This window comes from Megalobrama amblycephala, linkage group LG23 (genome assembly GCF_018812025.1).
Source record: "Megalobrama amblycephala isolate DHTTF-2021 linkage group LG23, ASM1881202v1, whole genome shotgun sequence".
Taxonomy (NCBI): domain Eukaryota; kingdom Metazoa; phylum Chordata; class Actinopteri; order Cypriniformes; family Xenocyprididae; genus Megalobrama; species Megalobrama amblycephala.
Genome location: NC_063066.1, coordinates 28,074,287 through 28,090,390, shown reverse-complemented (window position 1 = coordinate 28,090,390; position 16,104 = coordinate 28,074,287). Strand labels below are relative to the sequence as shown.

The window sequence follows — 16,104 nt, the reverse complement described above, 5'->3', positions numbered from 1 at the left end:
GATGTAGGCTCAATTATTTATATTTGTAAAACACAATACTTATATTTGTTACTCTTCTGCATTTTCGCTCAAATTGACCTTTGTATTTGCACATCATTTTCTGTTTGTTTGTTTTGTCGAGTTTTCCTTTGCAAAGCAGATTGTGTTTGTTTGCAAAATGCTGGATTTGTTCGTTTAATTATGGCACAATATTAACTCCATATAGCTGCTGCATTTGTATGAAACAAGAGAGAGCGAGTCCACGATACTGGATGACATAATTAAATAACTGTACACAAAATATTTATTTGACTGAGTTTTAATATTTTATTAGCTCACCAAATCAAAACTTAGATGAAGAAAAAACGTTCCCAGCAAGCGTATAGTGCTGCTAACTTAAGTAACCCAGATGAGCCTGTGTTATCACTGAAGATAAGAGGAACAACATGAACAGAAAAAAAAGAGATGAGCAGAAATACAACAACTGACTTACAGCCACACCTTAAATGTAATCAACTGCAAATAATATAAATTTCTCACCAGAGGATGATTAAACAACCCCAAAAACAGCATTACCATATTAAATTATTTCAAACCAATATGGCTTTATGTACAAAGGTTGTTGAAGCCCTTTAGTTGGGCACTTGGTCATTGACTTTGGTTAATTCTATTTCAGTAATTGTTGGCCTTGTTTTAACCTTATATTATTTTTCCTTTACATAATTAATGTATTAAATATAGAAATATGCAAGCAAAAACAATGCTTGTCCCCAAAACACTGCTTGCATACAGACAGCTGGCCTAACCAACCCCACAAGACCATGCTGGTGAATGAGATTTACCTGCTCCGTTTTGCTTGAAAACAGCATGAATATGTTGGTCCACCAGCTAGACCAGCACTATACAAGCATAAACCAGCCTGGGCCAGCACATGGAACCCATGCTGGTTTTTGCTGGATTTTTCAGGAGGGTGACAGGGAAGAGAAAAAAAGTTGAATAAAGTTGTTATTTTTTATTTTATTTTTTTTTGCGCACAAAAAGTATTCTCATTGCTTCATATCATTAAGGTTGAACCACTGTAGTCACATGGCCTTTTTTTTCTTTTTCTTTTTTTTACAATATCTTTACTACCTATCTGGGCCTTGAAATTTGTTATGACGTTGCCGTCTATAGGGAGGTCAGAAACCTTAAAAATATCTTAATTTGTGTTCCGAAGATGAACGAAGATCTTACGGGTTTGGAACAACATGAGGGTGAGTAATTAATGACAGAAATTTCATTTTTGGGTGAACTAACCCAACATTGTTAATTGTTTCATCTACTGACAGTGTAACAATACAGGTTGAACATCAGCAAAGTTACACTTTGAAGGGTTAGTTCACCCAAAAATGAAAATTCTGTCATTAATTACTCACCCTAATGTCGTTCCAAACCCATAAGACCTTTGTTCATTTTTGGAAATGAAGACCATTTTGATGAAATCTGAGAGCTTTCTGTCCCTCCATAAACAGCCTACGCAATCACAACTTTAACGCTTCAAAAAGTCCATCAAGAGATCAGAAAACTAATATATATGAATTGAGTGGTTTAGTCCAAATTTTCTGAAGAGACTCGATTGCTTTTTATGATGAACAGATTTAATTTAGGCTTTTACTCACATATAAACATTGATCAGCGAACATACACAGAAGCTCAACTGAACCTGAATGACGCACAAGAATAAACTTCCTCCGGAAGCTCAAACGTGCTGCATAATCAATGAGGTTCCTTCTCCTGTGTTACGCAGCACGTTTGAACTTCTGGAAAAGGTTTGTTCTTGTGCATCATTCAGGTTCGGTTGAGCTTTTGTTTACGCTTGCTTATCAATGTTTATATGCGAGTAAAAGCCTCTGTTTATCATATAAAGCGATTGAGTCTCTTCATATGGATTAGTTTTCCAATCTCTTCATGAACTTTTTGAAGCATCAAAGTTGCAGTTGCGTAGGCTGTCAGTGGAGGGACAGAAAGCACTCATATTTCATCAAAAAGATGAACGAAAGTCTTACGGGTTTGGAACAACATGAGGGTAATTAATGACAGAATTTTCATTTTTGGGAGAACTAACCCTTTAAGCTTTAGACAATAATAGCTCAAAATGAACCACATGGAGCTTTCTTTGTCCTTTATAAAGCTTTTTATATCTGATGGTCACTGTTTCTTTCATTATATGGAAAAGAGCAGCATAAACACTGTCTCCTTTTCTGTTTAGTGAAAGAAAGTAAGTCATACAGGTTGGACATGACATGAGAGTGAGTAAATGACAGAATTTGGGGAAGCCATGATAACCAAACTCAGCAGAAGTCAAAGAAATATCTGTCAGAAATGAGATGTGAGCAGTCAGAAATGTTTTTTGTTTGTTTGCAAATGCTTTTGTGAGTGTATTTGTATGTGTGCATTTGAGTGAGAGTGAAAGATCAGAGAGTTTGTGTGTGTTTGGTCTGGTGTGTTTTCCTAGTCTCTAGTAGATTCAAAAGGAGTCTCAGCATCTGTCTCAGCAGCTGGAGGGTGTCACACACATACACACGCTCTCACACGTGGGTCAGTTATCCTGACCTTGCACTGCCGCTGCTTGTCCTGCCCTGACCTCCTCCATCACACATACACATGCGGAGAGCTTAGAGGCTGTGAAAGGGCAAGAAGGAAGTTTGACAGAGGAAATAAAATAAAGGCGCAGTGAATATTCATGAAATGCTGATATTAACTTTCCATACAAGAGGTCAAAGGTCAACACCACTGTTGACACAGAGCAGATGCAGACTCCATATTGACATTGCTGTTCACAATATCTGAAAATGCGTATGTGGGTAGTAATACCATGTCTTTCATGTCCTATTTGCTTGGTGCTTTTATAAACTTTTTAGTTTTACATTAATTGAGGGACTACATGGAATATTTGTAATTTTAAAAATGTATTGTCTCAATGCAGGACCATTTAAAATGAATTACTGTCAAAAATTTACTCTAAAGTTAATCATAATTTTTTTTTTTAATTTCAGTCTCAAAATATGCATTTCGCTCTGTACATTATAATGCTGTGATTGTTTTGAACTATGATTTAATTTTAGACTAAATAGTATATAGTTTTAATATTAGTTATTTATCATGTATTCACTATAATGAAAACAATTATCAGCTTTGTTTTAATAATTTAGGGACTATATGGAATATTTGTACTTATAAAATTATTATTTTTTTCATGGCAGGACAATTTAAAAAGTAAAAAAAATGATTAAAATTTTTCTAAAAATGAATATGCTTTTTTCATTCTGTAATTATAATGTTGTGATGAGTGAATTCAGAAATTTCAGCTTTTAAAATAGTTTCTTTTTTTTTCTTTTGATGGGTTTATATACACACACACCATTCATTCAGTGCTTATCATGCTGGATGTAGATGCACCTTTCAGCGTGAAAGATGTTCCAGACAGTTGAAAGAACTGTCACTGTCCCGATCTGACCAGTGCTGCATGATCACGAAATTGTATCATTTGCACCTGTTTTCAAGCCTTGCCAATTGAAGCATTCAAGCATAAGACGAGAAAAAGCACTTGCACGCTGTGTGAGAAGTTTTGTGCGCACACAGAAATCTGCGCATTTCAAACAGCATGCAAATAATAAAATGAATTTTCTTTCATATCTCCTTGCACTTAAACTGGCAAATTCACACAAATTTATCTCAAAATGCCCGCACCTGTGAGTGGCGAGTATCCTAGTAAACATAGTCGGTTATGGCTTAAAAGAACGTAAACATGGAGAAAGACAACATGTGTATCATTATATTGGATCCATGCAGCTTTTAAAGTGACAGCAGCCTAATATTCAAGCTGCTGTCTGTGTTTTTAATGTTAATCAAACTACAAATGACAAAGGAATCACGCACTGCTCTTCACCGAATAACTTTTTTTTAACTTTAATAAGGATAAGCATTTGTATCTTTGTTCTTTTGTATTTATTTATTTGTGCTACTGCTTGTAGTTTAATTATTTGTTCTTTTTTATTAATGACTGTTTACTTTTCTTTAATAATCTTTCAATTTATATTAGATAGTTTTAGCTGTTGTAGCTGTATCGAAATTGGAATCGAGAATTTCACAGGTATCTAAAATTTTCATGTCATAACCTTATTTATTACTGTACAAGGAATACATGGGTCAAAAACAATAACTATTTTATTGATTTATTATAGGGGTGTAACGGTACATGTATTCATACTGAACGGTTCACGGGGCAAGTTCCAAATGGAAGTGATCATCCCTATGCCCTATGTGATCATCCCAATGTGAGCAGGGCACGTGCGTGCCGTATGTAGCCATTTTGGAATGCACTTGGCAAAGGGAGCGGCGTAATTTCCTCATTATCTTCAGCTGGGATGTTCCCGTGACATATACAATTTATATACAATATATATATATATATATATATATATATATATATATATATATATATATATATATATATATATATATATATATTATTATATATTTCATCCTTGTGGTTCATAATCCAACATGTTTATTTACATTCAAATGCCTGTGAAAAAGATGCACCACATGTGTGTTTATTGACATGATAGGGCGTGTGAGGCCCTTCACTATATGACTGTGTCCATGACAACAGTAATTATGCTCATGTTCACAAAGAGAACAGTGTACAGTATGTGCTTATTCAGAAGGAATGTATGCAAATATCTGTATGGTAAAAGTGTGTGTCTGTGTGGCTGTAAGTGTTTTTAGGTACCCAGAGGAAAATACTATTGCTCAGAGTTTGTACGTTCTCAGTTATGACCATTTTAAGTATCAGCTTTGTCTCAGATGTTTCTCCTATAATTCCTTGGGGGAAATCAAAATAGACACAAATGAAAAAGTTGTTGACATGGAGTAAGATTACAGAGCTAAAATTAATGAGGATATCAGCTCAGATAATTTGATCCTGGAAGAATTAGATGAGAAATATTTGAGAGTTCATATTGAATCTCTTTGTATTGCAGACTTTGGTATCTTGACATATCTGAGCACAGTTTGAGAAAATGTTGAGCTTTCTAGAGGAAACACATGTGAGAATACTGGGATCTCTTTCTCAGTAGAACAATCTGAGAAGCAGCTGCCTCAAATCTTCATTTCATCCTATTCCTTCTAGGAGAAGAAGTTGAGACATTAAAGAGATTTACATTTCTATTTATATTTTCAAGTCTTTTTGAAATATATTTGGAAAATGCATGCACAGAATAATTGCATTCACATTCACAGGTTTAGTTATGAACATTTTGTAGGAATCGTGCATATTTCTTTTATCTTCTCATGAGCGTGTGTGTGCATTTATCACGTGCATGTGAATGCTTGTGGAGTTGGCAGTGTGTGTGTGAGCAGTGCACTTGCCTGAGGAGACAGTGTTATGTAAGAGATCTCTGCTGCATACTGCACTTCAATAATACACTCATACTGCTAAATAAAGACACGCACACAACCATACTGTACACACATAATAATAACAATAATAAATCATATACAGATCAGATTCTCAGGAAGCTCATTCTGAAGCTTGTCCTAACACACTGCATGAAAATCACAGATGACATCTCTTTGATGGCTCAAATGTTTTTGCTAGGCTGGACTGGGATTAAATGAAGAATAAATGGAGAATCTCCTGCTTCTCAGATGTTTCTCCTGAGAAAAGGACTCTAGTATTCGCATGTGTTTTTCACGAGTTCACACTTACAAATAAGTCAGATAAATTAATTGGTAAACGTATTTGCCGTGCTATCCGGGGAGAGGGCTCCGACTGTTATTATATATAGACCTGTACTCATGCTGATTGCATAGATATGTTGATTACAGATTGTTGACAGCTGGTTGAGATGACGTGATAATTGGGTAGCTTATTTGACTTGTTACTCCCAAACTACGTTAATAAAACATAATTAGAAGAGATCTCAACAGTGTCTCAAATAGTGGTGGGTGATATGACCAAATTCTTATTTCACAATATGAGAAATTTTATTTCACGATAAGGATATATATAACAATATAGTTATTTTGTGTTATTTGATCTCATTTCTGTTATTAAAAATAAGAAAAAAAGAAGCAAATTACAAACAATACAAATATACAATATAACAAAAATATGAATTAAACAAATTAAGTTTTTCGGGTACAATAGGTTTATTTAAAGTTTTTTTATTAAAAGTTTTTAATGTTGTTTATTTGTGTATGTGGTGTTTTTAATATGCTTTAAGACAAACCATGTGCAAATTCATATGTCAACCCCATTGATGAGTTTTTTCTCCTTAAAATATCTAAAGACTCAAAAATCGCTGGTGTTTCTGACGTCACAAACTACCTTGTAACCAGTCACGTCAACGTGTGATTCTCAACGCTTAGGGAAGTTCGTGAGTGGAGCTAAACTCTGCAGGACAGTGGCTCTTTAGAACCGAACTTGCCTACTCCTGGTGTAGAGTTACATTCAAGCTATTTTAAGGCATGAAGATTTTTTTTTTCAAGGAAAAAAAAAAACATTTAAATATTTCATTTTGGTGAACAAAGATGACTTTTAAGGGATAAAATTATTGACTAGGGGGTCTTCAACATGTAGTTAAGTAGTACAGAAATTGAGTAATCAAATAAAATATAGTCTTTACTTTAATTCACTTATGAAAAAACAAGTTATTCAGTCAAGAGAAGTAAGTAATTTTCTCATTTGTTTAATTCACATTAATGACACAGAGAAGCAGGTATAGCAGGCTGTTGTCATCCATTATACTGATACACATCCGGTTTAATCTCACTTGATACATAACTGGCTGTGTCTAAATTGAAAGTGACGTGATGTGTGGACAAGTATGGCATCCCATACTCGGAATTTGTGCTGACGTGATAACCACGATAGCCAATGAGAGCGAGCAAGCTTCAACTACCTGATGTTGCATGCTTCTATAGCTGAAACTTGGCAGCCACAAACATGCCACGAAAGTGGAGTATTGAGGAAGAAGATTACCCATATTCCTTTTTAAGGGCCCGAGCACCGATGGTGTGAGGACCCTATTGTAATTGGTCAGTCTATTATTATTCTTCTCTGAAATTAATCACATTTTTGAGGGCCTAAACATGCTTGAAAACTCATGAAACTTTGCACACATGTCAGAAGTGGTGAAAATATACATCTGAAATGGGTTTCAGTATTAGGTGTGGAAAAATGGCTCGATAGCACCACCTACAAAATTTTAATTAAACACTACATTCACACTACATTTCATGTACAAGTATGAAATTCAGTAAACACATAACAGCCTACAAAATCTACAAAAAACGTCCCTGGGAGCAAAATCTGAAAACCCAAAAGGAAGTGAGATATTTTGAATTTTCTCTGCAAAATTTTTGCAGTTTTTGCCATTTCCAGACGTTGTACTTTAACAAACTCCTCCTAGCGATTTTATCAGATAAACATCATATTTGGTCAATCTAATCTAAAGGCCATTGCGACGTTAAATTGCAAAGATCTTGAGTTTTCGTGTGTGTCCGTGGCAGCCTGACAAAATTTGATGTTTTTCCATGAACAGGAATTTGTTGTAACTCAGGCAAACAATGTCCAATCTGCCTCAAACTTCACATATTTTATTAGAGTCCTGGCCTGAAGAGTCCTGTATTCAGCTACAGTCATAGCACCACCTGCAGGCAACAGGAAATGTCATGTTTTACACTGTGTTTAATGCCTCATTGAGATACAACATCAGAACAACATCATATTTGGTCAGTCTAATCTTAAGGCCTTAGCAATGTAAAATTGCAAAGATCTTGAGTTTTTGTTGAGCGGCGTGTCCGGCGTGTCTGATGTTTCACCATGAAACAATAAGCTGTTGTAAATCAGGCATACAATGTCTGATCTGCCCCAAACTTGTTTGTCTATTTGTAAGTGTTGTGGGCTTTTGCAGCACGTTTAACTATATGTAAGCGTTGTGGACTTTTGCAGAGCGTTTGTCTATTTGTAAGTGTTGTGGACTTTTGCAGTGCGTTTGTCTATTTGTAAGTGTTGTGGGCTTTTGCAGCGCGTTTGTCTATTTGTAAGTGTTGTGGAGTTTTGCAGCGCATGTGTTGTCAAACTGATGAAGATGTTTTCTTTATTTGCTGGTGTTTTTTCTATTTGCATGTAGTGTTGTCAAAAGTACCGGTACTTCGGTACCAAGTCGGTACTGATTTTTTGAAAATGTGACGATACCCGCATTTCTGTAGTACCGGTAGTACAGAGAATCCGGGTATATTCGGTACCCACTGATAGGGCTGTGGCAGTATTTACGTGAATATGACACGAGTGAAGCACAAAGCTTTGTTTACAAAAGAAATAATAGGTTAGCAATTAAGTGTGACATCGCAGCCATGGAAACATTTTGGTTCATACCGAATGAGAGGTATAGGTGAGTCCATACATTTAAGCTTTATATTCTGTTTTGCCAATCGCGTTCATGGTCACCTGATTATCAGAGAATTTAACAATATTCCATTAGTTATTCCACTGAACATGGAATCTCTGCTTCTTTTCTCAAATTTTCACTCACGCAGGGTATTATAAACGTTTCTTTCGTTCGCATTTAGGCCATTATATTCGCATTCTTTACTGTGGTAAAGTAGAAAAAGGACTGTAGGACAGAAACCTTTTTGCTTGCACATCAATTTCTATTTAACAAAGTTTGTGCTTGTTATTAGACTTTATAAGGCGCGTTAAGTTTATTTGTATAGCGCGTTTCATACACGCTAGTGATTTTTACTTTCGTTTTCTCTGGCAGCGCAAAATAGCCTGAATGTCTTGCCCCTGCGGAGGATAAAACTCACTCTTCAGACTTTTTACAACAAGTGTCAGTTGCTCGTAACATCAGGAGAAAACATGAAGATATTATTAAAGAGAAATGGTCTCTTTCCTGCTCGTGTCTCACATCCCTCTCAAAGCGCAGAGCGGTAGGTTATATCAAAGACTATAATAACGGGACTTTGGCTATATGACGCATCTTTGTGTGGAAATAAAAAAAATATAAATAAAAATTTACTTTCTTATTAGGTTGACACCAAAAACCAAGACACAGAAAACCAGGATAACGCTCAGAAATGCAGTGCAACAACAAATAAGTCTTTGCAAGGAATGATTGAATAAACAGGGCTTATATAGGCAGAGTTAACAAAGTTAATGAGAAACAGCTGAAAGTAATCAGCCATAATGAGTCTGGGCAATAAGTTAGGCCTGGGACACACTAGACCAGGGGTGCCCAATCCTGTTCCTGGAGATCTACCTACCTGCAATGTTAGGGTTAGGGTTAGGGTCGATAATCCTGATAAAACACACCTGAATCAGTTGATTAAGATCTTCTAGAGCAGTGTTTCCCAAACTTTTTTTCTGGGGACCCACATTTTAAATTCGATAAATCCTTGTGACCCAATAAACATTAGGCCCATATAGTTCATATATCACAAAGAGAATTTATGCATTAACAAAATATGTATGACCATTTTTAAGGTCAGTTAAGCTTCCACTTAACTATTTAAAAGAGATACAGATATTTGACAAAGCACAATTATTTTTTATTTACCTGTTGTTGACAATAAGTAAAATGCAGAGGTGAAATGAGAAAGGAAGAGTTGACAGGGCATCTCATTGTTTTCATATTCTCATCATTACAGTGTACACAATTTATACTTAATGAGACAAAGTGCAAAATAGGGCAGTTAATCATTTATTTTTCTTCCTATCATCAATAAAACCAGACAGAATCAATGCATGCCTTTCATATAACATTCAATGCTTTGCACATCTATCAGAATAATATGAACAGAGGTTTCTTTGCCAAGTCGAAGTGAAGTGTTTCCAAATGTCTTTTTAGTTTAGTTGGTTTTAAACTCTCATTTGCGAGTTTTTCGCTGCATATAACACACATGGGTCGAGCCTCTTGGTTCGTTTTGGAATAATTAACAAAACCATATTTCAGAAAGTAGTCTTTATATGGCCTTGGTCTTGTTTTTCTTTTCTTATTTGGAGGCTGTTCTCCCAAATCCTCAGAAGTAACGTTACCTGCTCAGGTGTCTGGTCGAAAGCATCCACTGGTTCCGCTTTCCTCACATTCTTCATCATTATGGCGTTTTTCACTTGAAGTAGCTTTGCTAACATTATCTAGTTTACTTTCAAGCTGGCCTCCCTCGGGGACGGTATTTTGGCTGTTGGCAGTGTTAGCCTGGTCTTTAGCTGTTTTTTTCTTCTTAATTAGCCAAGCATCCATTTTTATGGCTGGTTGCCGAGTGCAGAGCGCAGCTAAAGAACAAAAAACAAAACAAAAAAACGGAAGAAAACGACGAGCTCCCTCGTGCGGCTAATTGGTGAACTACACAAATTTTTAATCAAGAGTATATAGCACACTGAAAAATAGTGCTCGACTTGGCGACCCATACAAAATCTCCCGCGACCCACTTTTTTTGGACAAAAAGTCAGTTGCGACAAGCCTCAAATCGGGCCACACCCCCCAGATCATTGGGGGGTGCAAATCACGCTCAAAATCTGCCTTAAAATCTTCAGGTGTGTGGCCAGCCTTATGGAAAATGCAGTCCATGGTGAGATAACCAAGACGGAAGTAGTGCCCTCTGGTGGAAATCAAGGGCAAGCTGGTGGATGTAACACCTAGGGTTCTTGACTCAATTTTAAAGTGCACTTTATGCAAAACAGTTATATACAAGGAGAAATGACTTAAATGAATAGTTTACCCAGAAATTAAAATTATCCAATAATTTACTCACTGTCAAACCATGATTGGTGTATATGACTTTCTTATTTAAGCCATACACAATCTGAGTTATATTAAATAATAATCTGGCTCTTCCCAGCTTTGTAATGGCATTGATCAGCACCTGAGTTTTTGAAGCTCCAAAAAGCACATTCCATCCATCCATCATAAAAGTATCCATACGACCCCAGTGGATTCATTAAAGTGCCTTGTGAACGCGTATGTAGTTTATAAAGTTTTAAATATGGATATTTTTCCCATTGCTTCGCTTCAGAAAGCATTTATTAACCCACTGGAGTCATATGGATTACTTTAATGATGTGCTTTTTGGAGCTTCAAAAACTTGGGCACTATTTAATGGCATTACAAATCTTCATCCCAGATTCATTTAGACATTGTCGAGATCTCTTCTGAATCTCTAGAGGAGTCACATGTGGGAAAAACAACAGAGATGCAGCAGACATAAACAAAAGACATTTGCTCTCCATTTATCTCATCGAGAAACAACTAAAATATTAAAGAGATCTCATTTGTGATGTTTTCCAATCAAAAGTCAGAGATTTTATTATGAACTTAAATATTTCTCATCAAATTCATCAAGAGTGTGTTCACACTTATAGTTCAGTTCTCTTGGTTCTTTTGGTCCAGACCAAAAAAGAAAATTATACATTTAGTCCTGGTTCGCTTAGCGTTCACACTGTCATTTTTAACACTGAACCTAAATATGCAAAAAAAAAACAAAAAAAAAAACTTTTATGACATATTTAGTGACAGAACTTACAGAACATCCAAAACAATGCTGTGTTCTAGGCTAAATGCACTCATTGAATGTACTTTCTCTGTCAACCTTTGTCCCATTTGTGTCTATTTTTATTTCTCCCAAGGAATATAAGAAAAAGTGAACTCCTTAAGAACTCAATTGATTTTCCTGAGCTACAAAAGAGCAACCTCTGACAATGAAATTTTGCTCTTTGTATGAACTGATGTTCTGCATCATGAAAGTTGCATCAAGAAACAGACTCTATTACTCTGTTTCTGAAATATGTAAATATTGTCTGACTTTATTCATTTTCACATTTAGTGTTTTTGTATGCTGCAGCGCATCTGCACAGCTCAAACTCTTGCATATAGGCTGAAAAATAAGTTTTTGAAAACACATTTTTTTGGATGTAGAAATGGGTTAGCATGTGGGCTGCTATGACTCAGTGTGTGTGTGTGTGTGTGTGTGTGTGTGTGTGTGTGTGTGTGTGTGTGTGTGTGTGTGTGAGATGCGCTTCACTGGTGGCATGCCAACCTCTGGCTGCTGTTGCCCGGTAACACTTTTACACTTTTACACAGTTTTACTCTCATTTCACCTTTTTGCAGACTTTTTTTGTCTTTTTCCCATTCTCTATGTTCTTTTTATTTATTTATTATATATTTATTTATTTTGCTGTACATTTGTTTTTTCCTTTTTTTTCATCATTTCCATCATCTTCCGGCTTATTATTTAATGTGAAAAAAGAGAATAAACCAATTTCGCTATTGTTTTATTGAGATTACTTGCCACTGCTGACCCTTTTCTCTTTAAAACACTTTAATTACAAACTCTAGAGTTTGACATATTTATAAAATAAATTTCATAAAATAAATCTTCCTAAAATTAAGTTATTGTTTTTCTTTCCATGTAAAATTTTGGAAGAATCTGGTGAGTTGTTCATATTGAATCTTATTGTATTGCAGATTTTGGTATCTTGGTAAATCTGAGCACAGTTTGAGAAATTGCTGTGATCTCTAGAGCAAGGGTTCTCAAACGTTTTGGGGTCAGGGACCCCTTAGAGGTGAGAACATTTTCCAAGGAATTGTTACAGTGACTAAACAGATGCTTGCTGCAATTTTTACTCTTATAATAAAAAAGGATGTGTAATTAATTGAAATTATACAGTGTATACAATTTATCAATGATTTATTAAAAGTTTAAAACAAAAATACATTTTTACAGCAATATAAAATCTGTTTTCTTTTTTTCTCAATTTTATTTTTTTTTAAATTTCCAATTGAATGGTTAAATTCAGTTTTAATAATCGAGAAGCATGTCTAATCAATTGAATAACAACTTAATAATTTGCAATAACAGGGTCCTATGAGATGTTTTAAAAAAGTTTTATGTTTTAATACAGATTTATTATCAAAAACTGTGCTAATGAAATTAAGGCATAAAACATTAAAATCTTTTAAAATGTAATAAAAAAAATTATTATCAAAAAATGTGATAATGAAATTAAGGCATAAAACATTAAAATCTTTTAAAATGTAATAGAAAAAAAATGAACAATTCCTATTATTTTTTTGGCAGAGTGCTGCAAAACAGATGTGATTATTCCTAAAAAAAATAAAGTTTTAATACTTTTAATATTATTACAGTGAGAAGTACACTCTACTGTACAATACTGATATGTGTCTGTTATAATTTCTTCAAGTTAAACCAAACTTTTATTTTGATGGGTTGTCATAAAGACCTTGTATTTCTGTGTGCGTATGACTATAGTTTTATCAAATTAAATGGTGGATTGCTGAAGTGACTTTCAGAGCATGTCTGAGGCCCATTTTGAGTATGTTAACCCTGAAATGAAGGAAAATAATCTTAATGCAAATGAAAAACAAGATTATTTTTCTTACCCCAGTGGCAGATAATTGTAGAAGATGCATCTTAATTTAAGAATCTTTAGATATTTTGACTGGAAACAACAAGACAAAAACACTAAGTAAGAAAAGCATTTTGTGAAGTACATTCATTTATTGCACATATTTTCATCATGCAGAGACTGTCAAAGTTACATTTTTTTTATTTTTTTGCTCGTGGGATACCAAAAAAATAGATAACAATCATAATCGTAATTTCGGAGCTCCAGAGTCATCCTACTCAGAGTTGATTAAACTAACTCAATTCAGCTGTTCTAAAACCTAAAACTTAGAGTGTCCCATCTCAGGGTCAGTCAACTCAGAGTTCAAGTATTAACATAGAGTTGGTTGAACCTCCTTATTGAAACGGGCCCCTGGAGATTAAGTTCATGTGTTCATGTCCTTATATAGTGAGACAGCAAACACTAAAAACACCATGAGCATCGCATTTGTTTAAGTATTGATGAAACTGCACATCTGCGGCACTCCTTCATACAGAGACACGCAGAACAGAACAGACTTTGTATTTACATAGCAGTCTTTTTCAGGTTTAATATTCACAGACACTAGTGAATATCTCAATTTGATGGTGTACAGTCCTATTTTTGATTTATTCATCCAGATTTTGCCAAATTTTGTGACATACCGCATTATACTGTAAATTTTTTTGTGACTGGATTCCTCAATTCTGTCCACGTTTTCCGCATTGCGGAAATCATAGGGCTCTAAATTTATTTCATTAATTTTTATTTCTAAATTTATTTTCCTGGCTACGGACCACACTTTGAGAATCCCATAGAGGATACACACGTGAGGGTCTCTTTCTCAGTAGAACAATCTGAGAAGCAGCAGCCTTAAATCTTCATTTGCTCTCATTTTCATATGATTTCTGTCTATGAGAACAATTAAAGAGATATTAAAAAGACTGACTTTGCTATTAGTATTTTTAAATCTATTTGAAAAATAGTTGGAAATGCATGCACAAAATTATTGTATTCACATGTCGGGATATGTTTATGAACGCTTTTCTTTACTTAACTTCACAAATAAAGGTGAAGTTAGTATTTTTAATCTTAGGGCAGGACTCAGTGATGTAGGGTGGGACTCAGTTTTGAGAATTGTGGTTTGCAATTGGTGAATCTCATGTGAGTGACACATGAGTAACACCTCCCTCAGGTCTGTAAATGTGTCATCAGAGAAGAGAAGATATGTCGCTGCAAGAGGGATGGAAAGTTATTTTGATTAAAGATTGTGGCACATTTTTAAAAAAAGAAAAAAACATGTACTTCGATAAATAATTTAAATTAAATACTGCAATATTCCATTTTTAAAAAAAATAATTTTCCATTTTGATTTCATGGTGACTGTAAAATCCAGATTAAATTGGTTGAAACAACTGTAAGTAAGCATTTTAGAAATTCTAGTAAATGTGTGAGTGCTTTAATGTTTAATTAGTATATTAACATTTATTGGTATGCATGTCTAGGAATGTTGGCCCACCCTCAAGTTGATTCTTCCTTCTATGGGATTTTTCACTTGTTTTTTCTTCCACAAGGTGAAAATTGTAATCACTTAGAATCAATAGTATTATTTAGCAATATTATTTTAGTAGATTGTGTTGGATATTCCTCAGTTTCCTTCATCTAAATCTGAGGTTCTAAACTCTGCCCTCGAGGTCCACTTTCCTGCAGAGTTTAGCTCCAACCCTAATCAAATATACCTGAACAAGATAAAAAAAAAAGCTCATTAGGATTACTAGAAACTTAAAGCCAGGTGAGATTGATCAAGTTTGGAGCCAAACTCTGGACTTCAAGGGCCAGAGTTGAAAACCCCTGATCTAAGGTGCCGTTTACACGACACCATTTTCAACTAAAAACGGAAAACTTTTTATGTGTTTTGGTCATTCATTTTCACAACAACAGCGTTTTGGTGGCCTGAAAACGCAAATGTTTGAAAACAGGTTTCAAAGTGCAAGTTTTTGAAAACGGTCTCTGTATAAACAACAAAAACGCAAATCTGTGAAAAGGATGATGCCATGCACAAGGGCATTACATGTTCGGTCTATAGTGTTTCATCGCCATCTAATGGTCTGCCAGCAGAATACAGCGTTTTTAGTCATTTTCACGGGTTCGTTTGAATGGGGATCTTTTTGACAATGGTATCTGTATGCAGAGAACTCAAAGGAAAGACTTCTCTGTTTTAAGCATATCGTTGTCATGTAAACGTACCCTAAATTGTGTAGTCAGTCTGGTTTCTCATCCTCATGTTCCTCACAAAGTCATCTGGAAGCCCTCTGAATGTGTGCCATTGACTATATCTTGTGCTTTCTGGCCTGAATGCTAGCTGAATTCAGGAATAAAGTTTGTTCAGTATTCTGGATGTGTCACTCTACAGTGGATGTTTTTTGTAATCTTATTCCCTCTTGGATTTCTATATCATTTACTCTTTTCTCTGTCCCTCTCTTTCTTTTCAGCGGTGCCGTTTCCACTGAGCCACAGGTTGAGCATGCGAGAGGTGTTCGACTGTGAGGGGAAACCACGTGTGGACCTGCTGAAGGCTCACCTCACTAAAGAGGGCCGCGTGGAGGAGCCCGTTGCCCTACGCATCATCAACGAGGGGGCCGCCATCCTCCGCCAAGAGAAGACCATGCTGGACATAGAGGCCCCCGTCACAGGTT

The 16,104-nt window shown here is 35.3% G+C and overlaps 1 protein-coding gene across 4 annotated transcripts in view; it reads left to right on the top strand.

Annotated features, from left to right (window-relative positions):
* ppp3cb (protein phosphatase 3, catalytic subunit, beta isozyme) overlaps positions 1 to 16,104 on the top strand; it is a 94,986-nt gene that overhangs the window by 42,289 nt on the left and 36,593 nt on the right. For all 4 annotated transcript variants that reach the window (XM_048176635.1, XM_048176637.1, XM_048176633.1 and 1 more), the window contains one exon: positions 15,901 to 16,101. In XM_048176635.1, the coding sequence (XP_048032592.1) occupies positions 15,901 to 16,101 (201 nt within the window). The remainder of the gene's footprint in view (positions 1 to 15,900; positions 16,102 to 16,104) is intronic.